Source organism: Eumetopias jubatus, unplaced genomic scaffold (genome assembly GCF_037043125.1).
Source record: "Eumetopias jubatus isolate StellerSeaLion01/CBP00866 unplaced genomic scaffold, mEumJub1_p1.0 scaffold_17, whole genome shotgun sequence".
NCBI classification, from domain to species: Eukaryota; Metazoa; Chordata; class Mammalia; order Carnivora; family Otariidae; genus Eumetopias; species Eumetopias jubatus.
In genome coordinates this window covers 12,431,937-12,452,208 of record NW_028274823.1, presented here as the reverse complement: position 1 = coordinate 12,452,208, position 20,272 = coordinate 12,431,937, and the positions used below count along the sequence as shown (strand labels likewise).

At 53.8% G+C, this 20,272-nt stretch overlaps 1 protein-coding gene across 3 annotated transcripts in view; it reads left to right on the top strand.

Moving 5' to 3' along the window:
* The window catches only part of GRK5 (G protein-coupled receptor kinase 5), a 206,889-nt gene that overhangs the window by 161,820 nt on the left and 24,797 nt on the right, over positions 1-20,272 (top strand). For all 3 annotated transcript variants that reach the window (XM_028121728.2, XM_028121729.2, XM_028121726.2), the window contains one exon: positions 20,123-20,223. In XM_028121728.2, coding sequence (XP_027977529.1) covers positions 20,123-20,223 — 101 coding nt within the window. The remainder of the gene's footprint in view (positions 1-20,122; positions 20,224-20,272) is intronic.

Here is a 20,272-nt window from a genome sequence, read left to right as displayed (position 1 = left end):
GAGTCCCAGGTGACTCCCTGGTTTTCATCTTGAGTTACTGAGTGGCTGCCCTCCCCCCCCCCAGGAAAGACAGAGCACATAGCACGAAGGTTATTGCTACAGGTTGCAGGGTTATTAGCTCATTGGGCAGAGGTGATGGCATCTGTTCTCTGTGGGTATCCCCTGTGCCTGCAGGGGATATGAGACAGTGAGGGGGCCCTGGGAAGCTTCCTTCTGTGGGCCCCCTCACCTTGCCTGCCTCATGTCTTTTCCTGGGGAGCTGCCACTTGGCTGGCTTGTGTTCCCTGGTGTCTGACACGGTGTGTTTGCTGAGAGTCTGGCCGGAAAGTCCCTGCTCAAAGCCAGAGCTTATGCCTAGAGCTGAATTCTCATTCCCTGTGTGATGATGCTCTTCAAACCCTGGCTTGAAGGCTTCCTTCCCAGGCGGCAAAGCCCACTCCTTGGACGCTGCCCAGATCTTGCATCAGTTGCCCAAACGCGGCCAGCTTTGCTCTGGAGGTTATTGGAGACACCAGTCCTGGGCGGGCTTTGGAGTGCACCCGAAGTGGGGACCTAACACAGAGGCAGCAGAGTGCTTTGAGAAGGTGTTTCAGAACCAGGTAGACCTGGGTTGGAAGCCAGACTCGGCCTCCTTTAGCTGCATGGCCTTGGGAAAGTTAATTAGCCTTCCAGTGTCTCGGGTGGTTCATCTGTCAAGTGGGTGGGGTGGCTGTGAGGGTCACAGATACACCAGCGAGTACAGAGCTCAGAGCTGGTCCGTGTTAGACACTCACTCAGTGGTGGCTAGCGTCTGACTTTCCCCTCCTCTCTGTGCTTTCCAAATTAGGCTGTTGAATGAGGAAATCATTCAGACATGAACTCCAGCTGTGGAGTTGAGAGAGGCCAAGGAGGGGTCTGGAGGGCCCCCAGCCACAGAGGCTGGCCAGAGAGGCCAGGCTCATTAGAAGGCAATGCATTCGTCAGGATGATTAATACTAGCTGCCATAAGAAACAACCCCCAAATCTCAGGGGCTTCTCACAACAGAGATTCTTTCTTTCTTAGGCACAATCTGATTGGGTCTTCAGCTCTCCTGGGTGAAGACCAGGGGTCCTGGCTGCTTTTGTGGCCCCACCATCTTGAAGATGTTGCCTCGTGTTCACTGCCAAAGGGGAGGAGAGGAGTGAAGGAAGTGCAGGAGCTGCCTTGTTAAAGCTCCACGGGCCAGCAGGGGGGTCTGGAGGATGCGGGGAAGCATACGGTGCGTACAGCTTCCTGCCTACCTTCTCATCCCCCAGACCCCAAACTGCAAACATTGTCTGTGTGACAGGCTAGTCCGCTGGTGCTGGTGAGACAGCCTTGGGTATTGCATGTCCTAGAAATAGGCAAAGGTGTGTCAGCTCAGAGAAGCTGCCCAGAGGCCCCTTGGTCGGATCAGATTTGTGTGCTGGGCTCTGTAGACATCTGGGCAGTTCACCTTCCAGGTACCTGCAGACCAGAGGTGATACAGGTGTTCGGGGGGTGCGTGTGGGGTGGGGAGGGGGGCAGGCTTGCTCTGAGCTGGGGTCGACCGGGCAGTATTTTTAATTATAGTAATAACTACTAACAGGTGATTATGAAAGCAGTGTGATATATCATCCATCACTACAGACTTTAAAATACTAGCATTATGGAGATAAAATTCACATACCGTAAAATTCATCCTTTTAAAGTGTACAGTCAGTGGTTCAAAATATTCACCAAGTTGTACAACTCTACCATCACTGTCTGCTTCCGGGACATTTTATCACCCCCAGTGGCAACTCTATACTCATCAGCAGTCACTCTCTGTTTCCCTCTCCTCCTAGCCCTGGGCAACCACTAATCTACTTCCTGTCTCTGTGGATTTGCCTGTTCTGGACATTTCATATACATGGAATCATACAGTGTGTGGCCTTTTGTATCTTCTTCCACTGAGCATAGTGTTTCCAGGGTGTATCCATGTTGTAACATGTATCAGTACTTCAGTCTTCTTTATGGCAGGATGATATCCCACTGTATGGATAGACCCTGTTGTATGTATCTTTTCCTCAGTTGATGGACACTTGGGTGATTTCCACTTTTTGGCTAGAATGAATAATGCCACTGTGAACATTCGTGTACAAGTTTCTGCCTGGACGTTAAGTTTTCATCTCCCTTGAGTAGATAACTTTGGAGTGGAATAGCTCGGTCACATGGTAACTTGATGTTTAGTGATTTGAGGACCTGCCAGACCGCTTTTGAAGGGGCTGCACCATTCTCCACTCCCACCAGCAGCGCCTACGCGTTCCCATTTCTCTACGTTCTCACCAACACTTGGCATTTTCTGTCTTTTTAATTGTATTCAGCTTAGTGGGTATGAAATGGTATCTCATCGTGGTTTTGATTTGCATTTTCCTAATGGCTAATGATGCTGAGCATCTTTTCATGTGCTTATTGGCCCTTTGGAGATCTTCTTTGGAGAAGTGTCTGTTCAGATCCTTTGCTCGCTTTTAAATTAGGCTGGTCGTCTTCTTAATGTTGGATCCTAAGGCTTCTTTGTATGTTCTGCATACAAGTCTTTTATCAGATACATGATTTGCAAATATTTTCTCCCATTCTGTGGTGTCCTTTGAAGCACAACGGTTTTTAATTTTGATAAAACTCAGATTCATTTTTGTTACTTGTTTTTAAAGGACTTGCTTTCATTTTGTCTTATCTTTCCTTGTCAGAAGGCCTCAGGGTTTTGGGGAACAGGGTGCATATGGGGACAAAGTAAACAAATCATAGTGCACTTTAGGCCCATGAATCTGTCTTCCTCCGGAGAACCAAAGCCCCATTGCCAGCTGGGAAGAGCAGGGTGAGGCATGGTCCTTCACGATTATTCCAGTCCGTCTCCCAATTGACATAACAATATGCTATCCTTTAGGCCATCTGTATCCAACGCTGCAATGGCATTGTACAGAGCTGCTCTTGGATCTTCCATAGCAACTCCCCAAGCTGGGTGTTAGTGTACCCATTTTACAGATCAGGCAACCAAGTTCTGGGAAGGGAAGAGGCTGGTTTCAAATCGTGGAGGCAGGGCTTCAGGTGAGCCCCTGAGTCTCCTGCTTCAGCCATGTTGTTTGTAGTCCGACTTGCTGTGATTCATTTTAATTGGGCCCATGAGCAGTGGTGCCAAGTCTCCATTTTTGAGCTGCACCACCCCAGTCCCTGAGGCCTGGCAGGTGACACCCAGTTTTAATGTACTATCAGCAGACTCCAGGGGAGGCTCAGACCTGGTGGAGGGTCCTGCTGAAGGAGCCTGGACACCAAGGTGCACTGGTGGGTTGGGGCAGACTCCTGACATGAACCGACGTGGCAGCCTCTGTGGGATGCTGGGAATGCCCGGGGCAGGCAGCTTTTGGGGGGCACTTCTTGCTGGAGGTCTCCTGGCAGGATATTGTTCTCTGGGCCTCACACAGACACAGGCCTCTTTGCTTCTGTAAACAATGATAGGGTAAGGCAGGGAAGTTTGTTCTTGTTAAGGGGAAGTTACCCATCAGCCCAAGTTTTTGCACAAAAGAAATCTATTCCTAGTGCTGGTGTGGCTCTCCAGAAAACATCCACCTTTTAAAAAGTAAAGAGCTTGAATGAAAGGAATTAATAATTATTCCAAGTTCCTCTTTCTCTGGCCCCCGGCCCCCTGCTCATTTCACCGGCACCTCCCCCTTCTCAGCCTGGGCAGCCGATTAGGAGTCTGAGGTAGCCCAAGCTGGCTAGCTTCTCTGCGGGGACAGTTCCTCTGCCTTGGGGGCGGGGCAGTCAGCGGCTTCGGTCCTTGCCCCCGGGAGCGCATGGAGCCCCAGCTCTGCCGCCCTCCTGCTGTACATGGCTGGAGCCTCGGTTCTCCCGTCCGAGTATGGGGATGATAAACACGGCGCGAGGACGGGTTCATGGCCAGCCTTCCTTCTTACGGCAGGCACCTCACGGTCTCTGCCGTGTCTGCACACCACCCTTACAATTAGTTGTATATAAGTTTTTTCTCTTTTAAATTAACCCATGTCTTTCTGTTTAAAATCAGTGAGTTTTGGGCACCTGGCTCAGTTAGGGGAGCATGCAGCTGTTGATCGTGATGTTGTAAGTTCGGGCCCTATGTGGGTGTAGAGGTTACTTGACATCTTTTAAATAAATAATTAATTAATTAAAGCAAATGAGTTTCAAAAGAAAACTTTGTGTCAAGACCGTGCCTGGAAAGCCAGCATTTATTTGTCATACAGAAAGCTAACTGGGAAAAGTGGCATTAAATCCTCCCCGGATCCTCTTTTGCCTGCCTGAGGCTCTGAGCCTAAAGCTGCCTTTCTCTTTGTTTGGAAGAGAGATTAGTGAGTATTGGAGATGTGTTAGCAAGACGGTGGCCCCACACTGAGACTTTCTTCTTGATGACTGGAGGCTCAAAGGAGAACTGAAGAGAGAATACCTTTGTCACTGAGCGATTCCGTAGTATTTAATTGTGTCCTAAGACCATCTCATCATCTTCGGAAAATGCTGGGCTAACTATCTACCTCCCAGCTGTGATGCATTTTATAAATGTTGGCTTGTTGCTGGAGACAGCATGACCTGGAGCCAGGAGCATGGGACTAGGAGTCAGGTTCATTCCCCATCTCCCTTCTTGGGTTCTGTGGCCTGGCGGGCAGCTGGCCTAGAGTCTGCCTGACTGTCTAACCAATCCTTGGTCCCCAGGGCAACCCAAGGCATGGGATATAGGTGGTTTGGACAAATCGCTCCCTTCCCAGTGCCTGCCCCATCCTCCATGGGGTTTGGGGCTTCCAGACACTGGCCCCGGACCCAGCATTCCATCTCCGCTAGATTGCTTGGCCCTCATCTGTCTCCCAGAAGATGCCTAGAAGAGTATCTCCATCCTGCTGTCAATGAATCCAGTGAGCTCGGAGTCCACCTTCGCTTGAGCCCCTCCTGAGCAGGATCTGGCTGGGCAGGCAGCGGGGCTGGAGGGGCAGTGGGGCCTGCATCCTGGCTTTTCGCACTTGGCCACAGCACTGCAAAATGACTCCATGGGAGAGGACTGAGAAGGAAACTTGAGAGAGGAACTTCCTGAGTGTTCTCAAGCAGCAGTGGGGAAGGGGAGGCTGGGCCTCTTCCTCTTCCATTTTTGGGAGCAGTAGAGAGCAGAATTCAAAACAAATAAAGGCACATTTGTGTTTACTAGCTATCCTGGGGCAAGACAGAAGGGAGCTAGCATCTACTGAGCAACTGCTGCATGCCTGGGACTCCATGTTCCCTGCTTCACTCGGTCCTTGTAACGGTTGTCTGAACGGATAAGAAACGGGGCTGAAAGGGGTTAAGTAATTGCCCAAGAGCACCAAGCTTGGGCCAAGTGGGGAATTGAAGCCAGACCTGAGCCTCAAAGCCTGCTCCTTCTCATTCCCCTCACAGCCAGATGCCTGCTCTCCCTGGGCCTCAGTTTCCATCAGTAGAGTGAGGAGGTTGGCCTGGTTGCCATCTGAGAGGCCCATCAGGCTCCAGCCCCCTGCGGTCCCAGGAGCGGTTCTTACTGCATGCCAGACGGGATTCTCTGGACTTTAAATAACTCACTTAATCCTCACATCTATCCCATGGGTTATTATCTCCATTTTAAAAATGAAGAGATGGACACAGAGTGGCTAAGTAACTCACTCAAGGTCACATAGCTGGGATGGGGGAAGCTGAGACTTCTGTCTGTGCTCTTGACCCTACCCCATCCTGTTCTCCTAAGGTGAGCTAACCTGGCTCCCTGCCTTGGGCTCTGCCTAAGTCTCTTCTTGACTAAGCATTCACTAATGACACAGGAGCACTCACCAGGGAGCTAGGGTACTGTTTGGAGAATAGCGGGACTTATGAGCGCTCCTGGGTCATTTCAAGTTCACCCCAGTGCCCGGCACAGCACCACTCCGCATGAAGGGCCCCTGCTCGCTTGAACCGCCTTCTGAATGGAGGTTTCAGCCTCCAGAAATCCTGGTACGTTGGGAGAGGAGCCGAGAGCCCATCCTGGGGGGCATCGTTCCTCCAATATACCCCAAGAGGACAGAAGCCACCTCCTGGGGTGGGCCCAGGCACCCAGGGCAATCTCAGGGGCCATCCAATCCAGGGCCTTGCAGATAGCTTTGGCCACAAGTTTCCAGTATGCGAAGACACAGAGACCAACCACAGTTGAGCAGCCTGAGGGTTGGACCCCCTTTTGCCTCCCTCCTTCTCCCCAGACCCTGGCTTTTAAAGAACACTTGTGGCTTGGTGGAACCCAGCTTTAAAACCTGAACTAAGCCCAACTTCTCATTCCCTATGTAAGGGAACTGAGGTCCAGAGAGGGGCTGCACCCCTCCCCTCCAAGGGTCACATGGCTTGGAAGAGGAGACTGGGCCATTCCTTGCCAGGCTTTCTACAACCCTATGCTAGAAGCTTGGAGAGAAGGCGCTAGAAGGAACTGACTTCATTTTCCAATTTCTACTGTCGTTGGCCTGCAGCTGGGCTTCATTCTCCCAAGGCTCTTATTCTTTGGGTTTATATGTGTCTAAATGGTGAGACATTTGCGGCACCCAGGCAAAGCAGAGAAGCTGCTGGTGCCGAAAGTTACACCATTTAGCATCCATGCTTTTTAAATGGAGACCCTTGAAGGGGAATATTATTAGCTCTTTCCTTTACTAAGGGTGGATTGTAATGGGGGAGGTGTGAGCAGGTCAGGTTAATTTAGCACCTACCATATTCTGTATGCTCTGCACCTCTCTCTTGTCCTATATTCCTGGCCATCCTGTGTAGTCGACACAGTTGTCCCTTCTACGTCAGGCAGAGGTCTTTAGCTGTTGAGAGGGCAGGCTGGGAGAATTGACAACAGGGACTCCAACAGATGGGTGTATGCCAGTATCCACAGCAGCCTATCCAGAGTCACCAGAAGGTGGAGAGAACCCAGTGCCCATCAAGAGATGAATGGATGAACAGAACATGGTCTGTCCATGCAATGGAATGTTATTCAGCCATAAATAGCGAAATCCTGACACAGGCTACCACGTGGGTGAACCCTGAAAACATTATGCAAAGTGAAAGAAGCCAGACGTAAAAGGCCACACATTGTATAATTCCACTTATGTGAAATGCTAGCATAGGCAAATCTGTCAAGACAGAAGTAGATTAGAGTTTACTAGGGGCTCCTGGGAGGGAGAGATGGGGTGTTGCTACTTAATAGGGTGATGAGAAAATTTTGGAAAAAACCTTTGGTGAAGGTTGTCATTATAAATATAGTTATTGCTGCTGAACTGTACGCTTAAAAATGGTTGAAATGGCAATTTTTATGTTACAAATATTTTACAATAAAAGAAGAAGAACAAAAAGAGCGTGAAGCTGAGCTACAAGCCCAGTCTGTCTGATTCAGAGCCTGCGAGCTTTCTCCTCCCGTGTTGTCTTCTCTAAAGTTAACCAGAGACAGACGTCCCCCCAGTCAGCTTCCCAGGTGCTGCAGGAATGAGCAAGTCTGGGAGGACATGCGTGCTGCCATCTGTGGGCTATACACACTGGCTGTCCCCTCCCGGCCCTTGTCCAGCTGCTGGCCCTGGTCAGGGCAAACCTGGGGCTTGGCTTCTGCTTCGTACTGTGTCATTTGCATGGTCTCATGTCACGGTCTCCCTGCACAGCATTTTTAACGACCGTGCAATTGTCCTTCAAAGAGACGTACTTACTTGTCTTCCATGACTTTCCCGGAAAACAAATTCTCTTCGCCCGCAGCCTGATTTCTTTTCAGCTCGTTCTGACCTCCTCAAGGCTGCTGGGCCAGCTGGGGCCCCTCACAGCATGCCCGTCTGGGTCCCTTTCCTTTCTCGTGACCTTCCAGGTCAGAAACTTGGACGCTCCTTTGATGCCGGCGGAGCCAGCTCTGCCTCTGGTCCCCGTTCCTGCGTGTGTGTATAGTATTTCCTGCCCGGCATTCCTCTCTTTAGAGCGGCTGGACATAGAAATCAGCCTTAGGCTTCCTGAGGACATAGCGCCTCCCCGGCCTCCCCAGACCTGGGCCTTGGGTGGGTCGCCACTGTTCCCTGCGGCCTGCGCTCCGCTGACTCACCGCGAGGCCTGATTGGCCCTCCCTAGCCGGCCGGGGACCTTGGGCAGAACAGGGACATCATGGGGGGCAGGGGGTGGGGGATTTCAGTTCAGTTCCCTGGATCTTTGGAGATTCCTGCCCCTCCTTCATTCCTAAGCCCCATGGAATGAAATCTTCACTGGAGAAAAATCTTCCAAGGCCAAGCTATTTCCAACACAATTTCAAACTGAAGCCAGTTTGGAAGCCGAGGAACGGGAGGGAGGGTGTTCTGGCAGATGGAAAGTTGGCTTGCTGCGCCATGGCCTCTCACGCACAAGGAATGAGGGACACTCCCCGCCGTGAGCATCCTGCAGCCGGCCCCTTCGGACCCGAGCTCGGCTCCTGAGTCACCTGCGCACGGCTGCATTCACCCAGAGCACAGACGGCTGGATTCAAACAACTCGCCAGGAAAAGTCATACTTCTGAGGGTCCCGACAGCCAGCGCGGCCTGGGTAAACAGCACGTCATCTCCCAGCCAGGGCTTTGGGCCCACAGGTCATGGCCAGGGATTATCAAATTGACAGAGCCCGGCTGGCCCCTCACTCCTCTCCAGGCACGTTTCATTTTGTTAATTATCAGTTCTTGCTTTTGACGTAAAGAGTCGAGGCCTGGGTCAGGGTCACTCATGTATTTTCCTTTCTTTCTCATTAAAATTGCCTAGCTCTCGGGGCCCCTGGCTAAGTTCTGCCGATGTTTAGAAACGTCCTCTCTTTCTGACCCCTAAAAATCCTTCCTCCTGATTTCTGCAAAGCCACTTGAACAGCAAAGGAAATACGGGTCAAGACCCTTTAAGCCCCATTCTGCTTTTCCCTTCTTGAAGGGTTGTGGCTATTTCTCAAGGGCTGTGTTTCTCCACTTTGCTGACCCCGGAAACATGACACCTTGTGACTTGGGGTGGCCAGGTCAGCAGGGGCACCATCGCAGAGGGCTGGAGCCCCGTGCAGAGGCAGCGCTTGTTCCGAGCACTTGCTGGCCTCAGGGCCCCCCATTCGGTTGGTGACCTCTGGGAGCCAGCTCTTTGGGGTCCTCCCAGGTAATCCGCCATCTTAACTTTGTCCAGAAAAGTGTCAGGGAAAGAACTGATGCTCTCAGAGCCCTGGGCGTCTCAGAATACTTGTCAGTATTCAAACGCCAGGAGCTAAAAACAGGAAGGGTCCTCCTGGTTGCTCGGCCAAACCCCCTTCATCCTTTGGGCCTTGGTCAGACCTCACCTCAGCCATGAAGCCACTTGGGTCTGATAAGACTGCCTCTGGGGGTGAGAGGCTGCACTACACTCAGCCAGCCTTCGTCCCCACCAGTCTTGAACTCCTTTGTGCCCTTGGCCGGGTAAGTTGTCTATGAGGTCCTTGGGACGGAGCTCATGACCTGAGCCCAGAACGGACACTCAGGGAGCCCCCGTGGCTGACGGACTAAATCAGCTTGGACCCCAGTGGGAGAAGCGGTGGGCTCCGAGCTTTATGACTCTGCTCACAGCGCCTCCTCAGCTCTGCTTGCGAAGACCACTTCTGTCCCTTGCAGTGTTTTCCTGGCCTGGTGGGGTAGCCAGCTATCTCCAGGGGCACCTCCAAAGGGGTGCCCGAGATTGTTGCCCAGAGTTCAGGAGGTTGCCAGGGTGGTCGCGTGTATCTCCATCACAGTGGGATTGTGGGCCTCACAGAGGACGCCGGGTTACTTCTCAACATAGCATCAGGGTGTTGGCTTCTGCACCCTCTCCTCCCGCGGAAAACTCTGGGGAGCCTCATGAGCTCCTCAGACTCTGGGTCTTTGGCTGTTCATCACGGAGAGACAAAGGTGGAGATCAGGCTCCTAAAGGCTTGGTGGCAGGCAGACAGTGGACCCCTCGGGTCCCTCTGGAGAAGGCCCCTCTGAGACACCGTGCTGTCTGTTGGAGACAGGGAAGATCCAGGTTTGGAGGGGAGTTGAAGCAAAAATAACCTGGAGATGCTCCTCACTATAAAACAGAAGAGAATATTAAGTACAAAAGTATTTCCTGAGAATGAGAGAAGAAATCACAATGACTAGAGCCTTGGAGACTCGGGCCCTTTTTATCTGAGATCTCAGTTTACCAGCAGTGCCTCTGTAGAAGTGCTTCCCTCCCGTCCCCCTCCAGAGCTCTCTGTAGCTCCCAGGGCTGCAAGTAAAGGGCCCCGAAGCTTAAGCTTTCTCTGCTCCAGTGAATCGCTTCTGATTGAAGTCTGCGCCCACCCTGAGGGGAGGCGGTAAGCTCCCTTAGAACTCAAAAGAAGCACAATGAGACTTGTTATTTTTTGCCTTCTACCCCAAGGACCTGTGGCCACCAGCTGCCTGTCCAGCCTTGTGTCTCTGCCCAGCAGGGCTGCATCTGGCACGGCGCCCAGGCCTTGCAGGCCGCCAGTCAGGCTGACCATGTGGACACTCAGGGAGGAGTTGGGGATGTTTCGACGGAGAGCTGGGGGGCGTAGACATCAGACCTCGCATGGAGGGAGCCACAGCCCCATGGCACTGTGCTCACAAGCATTTGTCTGGGCTGATTTATTTTTTCCCAATGGCCAAGAAAACAAAACCCTGACTTTGTCCTTCGGTTCTGTTCTGATTTGGGGCTCGTGGACTGTGTCTGCTGCCTGGCCGTGGTTGGAGAGGGGAACTGCTCCAGACGGACACAGAGTGCACGACAGTGGCTTTTCCACATGCCGCTGAAGGTTTTGATTAAAAAGGTGGAAGAATGGTGCTTTTTCTTCCTGTCAGCCAGACCTTAAACCAACCCTTGAGTGAGGAAACTCTGTCTGAGGCTGCCGTTCGGTGAACTCCCTCCTTTGTCTTCTGGTCGTGATTGTACAAGCGGGTTTCATTTCAAGCCAGGATTTGGGGTTGAAATGAGCCCCACTTCACCCACCTCCTGCCAGTCCCAGTGCCTGTCCCTAGAGTCAGGCGGGCTGGGCCGAATTAGTTCGTGGAACCAGAACCAGCCAACCTGAGGGGTGGCGGGGAGGGAAGAGCAAGGAGAGAGGTGCTTTGGTGCTTTGGGTCATGTTTGGAGGGCCCTCCTAGTCACCTTCCCTACCTCCTGATTTTACAGGTAGTGAATTAGTCTGGGTTATTGGTGGCAAGTGGCAGATATGTAACTCCCAGTTGCTCAAGCAAAGGAGGAATCTGTTGGAAGGGTGGGGATGTGATGAAACTGGAGAGAGACACGAGCTGTACCGGGGCTGGGGAACCCTGGCGCCAGGATGCTTACCCGAAGAGCAGCACCAGGTTCTCCCCCAAACCTCCAGCCCACAGTTTCTGCCTGAGAGAGGCACTCCAGACCGTTGTAACTAAGAACGTCCTGAAGAACTCTGGCCCAGTTGTCACGATATTAAGGTGGACCAGATGACCGCATGAGGGTACTTCTGATGGACAAGACACTCTTGCTCTCCACTTCCCTCTTCCCTGCAATGAATGTGAATGTGTGCACACACATGTATTCAGCAGCTACCCTGAGCACCTACTGTGTGCCATCATCAGTTCTTTTCAGTGAAGTAGAGCAGAGAGATTAGAGGTCTTGGAGCCAGGCAGGTCTGGATTTGAATCTCAGGTCCACCCTTTACTAACTGTTTTGGCTAGGAGCATGTATGGAGTACTAGCCGTTCACCCAGCATTGTACCCGATTCTGAGGAGACAGGAACGAACAGCTGTCCTGCCCTTCAAAGAGCTGTCTGGGGCTCAGTTTCCACATCCATGACCCTGGATCAACAAACTCCACCATATGGCCTTGTTCTGGGGAGCAACAGAAGTATAAATTTGTGGGAAAACTCACATCGAGGGGCCAGTAACTATCAGGCCGGCCCCCCTCCCAGGCACCCACAACCGCCTCTGGCCTTGGCTCGTGCTGGAGGCCTGATTCCCACCCCCGCCCCCGCCCGTGGCCAGGCCCTGGCAGCTCTGTGTGCAGGGCTTCCCGCGGCTGACGCAGATCCCCTCGTGAGGGGTCAAGTGGTGGCCAGGGTATGGCTGTGGGAGTGCCCCTCCCCTGTTCCTGTCCTGGAGGAGAAATAGGAAATGGGGGTGACCACCCGAGAAACAGCTGCCTCCGCCCTGGTTTGGGCCAGACTGGCAGCCCTCGAAGCAGCCCTCTTTGGAAGGCAGGGGGCCCTCCAGAACCCCTTTTCCCGCTCAGCTTTTCCTGAAAGCTGAGTCTGTCCACACTGGGAAATTGCAAATCGTTTACATGGGGAATGTCAGCTGCCCACATATGAAAATACACACATCATTAAGCCCTAAGTGCTTGCGTCTGGAGATAGAGAGGACATTCTCCTGGGCTGACCTTTTGTTCACTGATGCAACCACTGCTCATGAGCACGGAGCTTCTCGGTGGGATGCTTTCATATGTTGAAGCGAAGCATATGTTGGCCATTAGCCTGCGTGTGCGCGCGCGCGTGTGTGCGTGCGTGCGCGCGTGTGCATGCTTATGTGGTACGTATGACACCACTATACAAATAGCGTTAACCCAAACACGCAGAGTCCATTTCATCTCATCCTCCAGCCCCCAGGGGTCTCCAAGACCAAAGTCCCATCCTCCTCGGGAGATCTGAGAAGGACTGTGACATTCTTGGAGCACATGGCGGTACGTAGGGCTAAGGCTCTCTGACTAGATTACCTGGGTTTGAATCCTGTCTTTGCTCCCATACCAGCTGCGTGACCTTGGGCAAGTTACTTCTCTGAGCCTATTTCTGCATCTCTAAAATGGGGATTGTAATAATTAAAACCTACCTTGAGAGGATTAAAAAAGATAACCCCATGTAAAGCTTCTAGGACTTAACGCACAGTGGGTGCTCAAGAAATGGCAGTGATGGCGATGGTGACACTTGGGATTGGGTGGAAGGTCTTGTCTGCTCAGAAAATCAGCTTCGATGAGGTTCTGTTGGAAGTGGGTCCTAAAGACTGGGTGGAATTTGGACATGCCCTGGTGGGGCAGGAAGGGCTTCTTCCAAGGGAACACGAGAAGGTCCAGCAGCTAGAGAGCTAGAGCTTCCCAGGAAGAGACGAGTTTGGGGTGAACATCCATGAGCAGAAAGCAGGAGTGAGAAGCAGATCGAGAAGGGCATTTGGGGGCAGGGCCAAGAAGGCAGTGGGCTTTGTCTTTTGGAGTGGAGACCGTCTGTGCTGTGTGGTGTGGAAAAACTCCCCTGGCGGCCATTGTGTCCCTGCAAGAGCAAGTGGTAGCAGGTAAGAGAAAATTCTTGAATGCAGGGCCACGAGGTGGGGACGGAGAGGAGGGGTGGGTGGGAGACATACCAGGGTTAGGGTTGCTGTATGTGCATGTCCATCTGTGAGGTGGGGACAGGCTGGATTTGAGTGGGGCCAACGAGACCGAAGCTGTGTCCTTCCCCTAAAGCTGGCCCAGCACATCTGGTTCCGGGCCAGTGCAGCTCAGATCCGCTCAGCCCTGCCATGGAGCCCCTCCAGGTGTTAATCCTGGCTGTACCGTGGGCCACAGTGTGACCCTGGAGGGGTCCCTTCCCTTCTCGGTCCTTTGTCTCAGTTAACCCATCTGTGCCATGAGTGACTTGAGCCAGCTGGGCCCTGGCAGATCTTTCCAGGGGAGCCCTCTGTGATCTCTTCCTCCTGCTCCACCTCGGGTCCTGAATCTGTGAACAAGTGTAGGCTCTGTGTTTCCAGAAGGTTCTGAGGTCGACCCCAAGGGCACTTACTTCAGGATTGCTTTTGACTATTAAGGAGGTGTGGGAGGTGGTTCTGAAGAGCCTTTCACAGCCCAGCCATGCTTCCATCACTGTGTCTCCAGAGGCACCAGTCACGTACAGCTGATTCCTTCTCCCGTCTGACATCTTTAAACCAGAGACTTTGAAGCCAGCAGATGCTTCAGGAGCAAGGTTTTCAGACATGTGGCATCCCTCACTCATGCAGGAAATGACGCCCCTTTCTATTGCTAGTTGTCCCAGTGCAGAGGGAGACAGCAATGCCCAAGGGGAGCAGATGCAGCAGTCCCTGAGGACCAGCCTCACAGAGATGGTGGGACCCCTGTCAGCTGCTTATTCAGTATCTTCTAGATGAGCTGTCCTCTCTCTGCGCACCCCCCCTGCTTTCTCCAGCCTCCTGGCTTTTGCCCCTGCCATGCTGGCCGCCTCCACCCACGTAAATCCCGCCTCTCCCCCACGGTCCTGCGCTCGCCTTCCGTCCCGGGTGCTCCCTCCCAGGCCGATTTCTCATTTTTCCCCCTCAACTGTTATTGCAGAGGCCGCGCTCCTCAGGTCTGAGACGAATCCCTCGGTAATTATTTCAGGTGTGCCATCTGGCCTCCCTACTCGGAGGCCGGGAGGCTGGGCCACCCGGGAGTGTACTCAGCGAAGCGCGCCGGGAGGGGCTCACGGGCGCCACCTTGTGGGCGGACCGCTGGGCGGGCCGAGGCTGGATGGTCCGGCCTGCGGAGGCAGAGCTGGCCTTGGGCCGTCGTGTCTCTTGCCGTGAAGTCAGTGAGGGTGGGCGTCGGAGCACCCTAAGAGGCAGAGCCTTGGGTGCGGCGGGTGATCAGCACCTGCTTCCTGGGTTGAGTACCAAGTAAAGCACCGTGGGGTGGCTTCCTGCCCAGGCCCGGGCCCTTGCCTCCTCACCGCCAACCCTCCCTCTTGAGCGGGCCTGAGTCCCCGAAATACCCGGGATTGCCCCTCTTCGGGTTCATACAGAAGGCCCTTGGGAAGCGGCAGTTCTGACCTGGGAGGGGTGGAGCCTTGAGCAAGTGCGTGCCAAGTGGCCCTGAGGCAGCTCGAGGCTCCCTGTAGGTACAGAGTTAGCCAGGACGCCCCCCAGACCAAGCGCGTGGGCGCTCTGGATGCGCTGCCAGTGCTGGGGATTATAAATGCAGCTTCAGGCCCGGTCCTTGCTGCTCGGCTCTTCCATCCAATCGGATCTCCCACCCCCACCTCCCGCCACACTCCCCATCCTCTGCTCTCCGAACTACCTTCTCTTTAGAAATCCTGAGGCCTCCAGGGCATTGATTTGTCACTGGTCATTGATATTGTGCCTGCGCATTGCAGAGGTTACTGTTTTGATGGAGCGGAGGGTAAGAGAGGTCTGGCTTAGGCCACATATCAGAATTTAGGGTCACAGGCAGGCAGTGGAGGCAGCGTGAGGTCCCAGAGAGCTTCACGGCGGTGGAGGGACAAAAGGGAGGAGAGGGGCCTACAGGAGAGTGAAGGTGCGAAGCGCACTGGCCCCCCGCATCCAGCTCAGGGGTCTTCCCTCCCTGTGTGCCAAGTGGCATGTGGGGAGCTCTTCTCACTGTGCCGTGGTACCCAGAAAGACACCCATGCATCCCCACATCTTGCTGCCTCAAAAGGTGCATTCTGGTTCACACGGGCAGCGGGGGCTGCCTATATCCCCAAAACCCGTGCCGTAAGCATTGGGAACAGCAGAGAGTGAGTCTGGGCCACCAGGGGAGGAGGTAAAAAAGAACAGATATTCTAGGGATTCCAAGGGGGACTTAGAGCCTGACACGCATGGGGGGAGTCTGTCCTACCAGGTGAGGGCCCAAGTTCCCCTGGTACAGGAGATGGATTTAAGGTCAATTGCTCATTCTAAAGGGGGATGTAGAGCAGGTTCTTTCCCCCATGGGCGAAGGGGGCTTTTATCCAGAGGCACAGACTCAGAGTGACTAAAGCACACCCAAGCTTTAACGCCCCCTCTGTTTCCCAGCAACTTTGGGGGGAAACGGTGGAGAGGAGCCTTAGCCAAAGAGGGGAGCGTGGTGCAGATTCTCTTGCTCCAGTTGTGATTTCAGGGGCAAGACAGGTGCTCCCTGCCACCTAGAGCTCCTCAAGGAAGCAGAGTTCTTTTCTGTCAGTCTGGCTGGAGGGGAGAGAGTGGCCCACGGCAAGCATAGCCATGTCCCCAAGGCACGTCGTGCTGTCTTAAGCTATCCCAGGAGTTGGCCACGGAGCAAAACTTAAGAGCAGCTGGGGGTCATCCTGTCATCAGAGTGGACTGTCAGGCCAGGCCAGGCATATGATCACATGGAGGCTGGCCAGCTGGTGAGCTTCGGTGCCCAAGAGCAGCAGGAGGCCATTCATGGTGGGGCCTCCAGCAGAGAAACTCTGTCCTCAATTTCTTCCTCCTGTCCTCGGAAGCTGCCCCTGCCAAGAGCTAATTCCACACATTTCGGAAGAAACTTGGTGCCTAAATTCACACTGTGGTATTAAAAGTCAAGGCCTGCTAGCTGGAGCTACTTGAGACCATCTGGTGACCAAAGAGATAAAGTGTCACTTCAAAATATTGCTGGCCTGACAGGGTCCCAGACCCCAGGGGAACCTGTAGCAGAGACCTCCAGCAAGACCTGTTCTGGCCGCTTTCAGCCCTGCCAGCGTCTAAGGGCCTTAGAGCTTTCTCTGTTTGATTAGAAATTAGGGGGACATCTTTAACATGGAGGAGGATGGTCCCCAGCCTTCTCCCCACCCTGACCCTCAGCTTCCCACAGAGGGACGGTTCCTGCTAGAAAGAGCCACAGTGCTAACCACAGTTCTCCTGGCATTGCTGAGCCCTCTCTCGGTGAAGGTGACATTCCTGTCCAGAGCCCACCTGGCCCCAAGGATACACCCCCTCCCTTCCCTAGCCCACCTCACAGGCCTCCTGGGACCAGAAGGGATCAGCCTCCTGGAATGAGATCTGAAACTGTGGAATTCTGCCGTCAAGCCACAGGGGATGGTGTACAGCGGGCTGTGATTGCTGGGACCCCAGAGCGCTCGGAGCGTCTGGTGGCACTTTGTCTTACGTGATGTGTTAGACCTTGCACTCAGTCTAGGGTGAGCCTTCTTCATGGGTCTCCCTTGGAAGCAGACTTCACTGAACTGGAGGGGAAGGACCAATACCTTCTAATTCCGTCGATGCACATTGCAAGTGTCCCATGGAAATGTCCCCTGGGAGCTGCTCCTCTCACCCTCCTGGCAAGTTTGGGTTTCAGTTCCCAACTTAAACTGGCCAACAGCTTCTTACTCCCTTACTGGCAGAGGCGTTACTCTCTGGAGTCACTTGAAAGGGGGTTTGGTTGGAATTGCTTAATCTCCATGTTGAGCCAGAGACTGAGTTTAAAGCCACGGTCATCAAACCGAACGCACTGCTACCCACTCATTAACTCCTATTAGGGCTTTGAGCATGGGCAGCATCCCCAGAGCCCCCCCGCCAACCCACCCCAGAGAATGAGAGCAGTGGGACTCCATGCACACAGCTGGATTGCCCCTAGACCCTGGGCCACTCCTCCCATCGGCTGAGGAGGAAGCAGAGTATGGTCCTCCGTGGGGCGTGGAGTTCTAAGCCCAGATTCTGCTTTGCCTCTGACCCTCTCTTCCATGAAGCCTTTCCCAGATGACCCCACCCCGTAATGATCTCCCTCTCTGAGCCCAGGGGCTCGTTGCCCTGAGCTGTGTCATCTTCCGTTTCAGTTCTTCCTGCCCACCCTGAGGGCTGAGGGGCTCCTGGGAGATGGGGGGTGGGCGGGAGTGGCACAGGTGGCCCAGACACCCCACCACCTTCAACCAGCCTCACTCCAGACCCACCCAGCCAACCTGTGTTCACAACCCCTGTCTGCCACTTATTGGCTGGGTGACCTGGTGTCAAATGACTGAACCTTTTTGGACCTCCATTTCCTTGTCTGTGAAATGAGCATTATAGTAGTATTTACCTCGCGGAGCCGTGACGAAGGTTAGATGAAATAATGCATGTAAGGTCTTTCTCACAGTGCCTGACCACAGTTGGCCTTTAGCAGAGGCAAACCAGAGCTACCCATTGGTTTTAAATAGTGGGTCTGTAGATAAAGTTCACTTGGAGAAGGAAGAAAGAAGTTTGCTGGGGAAAAAAAAAAGTTTGAGAGCCACTGAGTTTCAGTGGGCCCCTTTTACACACGACCCCATGTAGCCTAGAGAGGCGAGAGAACTTCCTGCTAGGATATTACCTGATTTCTGTCTTTCCTGTCTTGCTGGAGAAAATGTGCTTTGCAGTCAGGGCCACACTAGCTTTACCTTTTAACACCCCCACACCATGCCCAACGCCAGGTTCAGTCCACTCCAGGTAAGGGTGGGTCCTCCCAGGGTGGTGAGTGATGGCAAAACAGGGGTGCAGCTGAGTGCATACAGGTGGGCAACCCAGGTACCTCTTCTGAGGTCCAAGAAGTAGGGGTTTCTCCCCATGACATCCCCACCCAGCATGTCTGTTTGGTCTTTGCTGACTCCTCCCAGATTCAGGTCACATCCTGGCACTCACCTTGTTTCATGTCGCTCCTTCCCATACGTACTGTGGACACCAGCTCTGTGCCGGGCACTGGGCCCTTCAAACCAAGGTCGTCTGGCCATCAGCTCTCATGGCGCAAATTTGCCCATGGCCTCCGTGTTTGTTTTAGGATTTGATTGCTCTGAAGTAGCCTAGAGTTACTGATCCCCGAGAGATTTCAGCTGCCAGAATTCCCAAGAAAGTCCCCCAAGTCTTAGAAGCGACCTACCCCCACAACCGTCAACCATCTCTGCAGCAGCTCCTGCCTGTAACAGAGGAGATGGAAGCACACAATGGCCCCAGAGGGTGGACTGGTGCTTGGGGCTCCAGTTTCTTGGTGTGGGGCTCCTTCTGCAACATCGAGCATCTTTTCTGCATCAAGGTTTTTAGTGTGGTGGGGGAGGAACGGGGTCGGGGGGGAGGGAGCCACCACCATCCATGGTTGGTGATGGCCAACAAGCCTGCCGTGTGGCATAATTGGGTGAGCCAGCAGCATTTACCTTCACCATGACTGCCCCCCAACACCTGAGGCTCCCCCCACCGACGGGCCCTGATCCGGAGGGGGCAGAGCCTAGGAGAGAAAGAAGGAAGGGACTCAGGAATGTGGGCCTTCAGAACCATGATGAATAGAAGATGAGCCACCAATTTCATTCACCCGGGTCCTGCTGCCACGGGTGCCCCTGCCACCCCCGGAGTTGGATCCCCCCACCCCCACCCACCGCAGAAGACACTCAGTTGGCTTCTCAGGGAAATCAGCTCTATAGTCACATTTCAGTAGCTGAAAGGAGAAAGCAAGCCTTTCAGATTTCAGCATCTTTGGGGGAGAAAGATAAATCTACATCCCATCTTTCTGGGCCCATTCCTGGCAATTTTCTCAAATATCCCTGCAGTTTGTTAAAAACCCACCTCATCAGCCCAGCTGGTGGTGGAAGGTGAACAGTCAGAGGAAGGGGGCAGGCTTCTGGTGGTCCCAGAGCCTTCCTGGCCATGGCTCCTGCTCGTGGGCAGGACACAGAAATTCTCAGAACTGTCCTTTCATGCTTGAAACACTCAGGCCACAGCTTCCCATAAAAGAAGGGAATGACAGTAATGACGTTTACTGCATGCTCCCTACCAGGTACCACAGTCTGGGCCAAATGCCTGACCCAAAGGATTCGTTGATTCTCTCTGGGAGAAACTGTTATTCCTGAGCATCTTCCTGATAACAGGGTGCTGAGTCCCGGCCAAGTTCCCACAGCTGCAAGTAGCAGGTCTGGGCCTTGCGCCTGTCAGGCGAAGCTGTGCCCACGGAGCACCCCTCTTCTGCTGCTGAGCTGTGGTTTTGCTGGCCCTTCTGCCCATTCCAGACCTTCTCACACAGGACCTCGAGGCTGGGCAGGTGTTCACCTTGCCCTCTGAGCAGACAGGCCCAGCCTGGGAAGGGGCACCTGCAAGCTCCCAGGGGGCTCGCCGACCAACCCATCCATGTCGCACAGCTCTGGACACACATCTCGTTCAGGTCTGACCCCAAGCCCAAGACACAGAGACATTCTCAGCGTGCTGCAGATGAGGGCAGCAAGGCTCACAGGAACCAAGTGACCTCCATGAGGTCCCACAGACTGAAAGTGGCAGAGCCAGAAACTTGGCCCTCCCAGGTTTGGGAGGTTTGGGAGTCCATCCCAGGCCCCCAACCCCCACTGGGCTCGTTCACCGCCTCCCAGCCCATAGCCACCTCCGCGCACCCCTGAACGCGGCGTGTGGCTCAGGGCCTGGAGTGGGCGGAAGAGGTGGTGCCCTGCTCCCACCCCTCACTGACACGTCCTCTTTTCTTCCTCCAGTCCCCAGTTTTCATTGCCCAAGTTGGCCAGGACCTGGTCTCCCAGACGGAGGAGAAGCTCCTACAGAGGCCCTGCAAGGAACTCTTTTCTGCCTGTGCACAGTAAGTGCTCCCTCGCTCCCCAGGCCAGGCCTCAGGCCCTTCAGCCTCC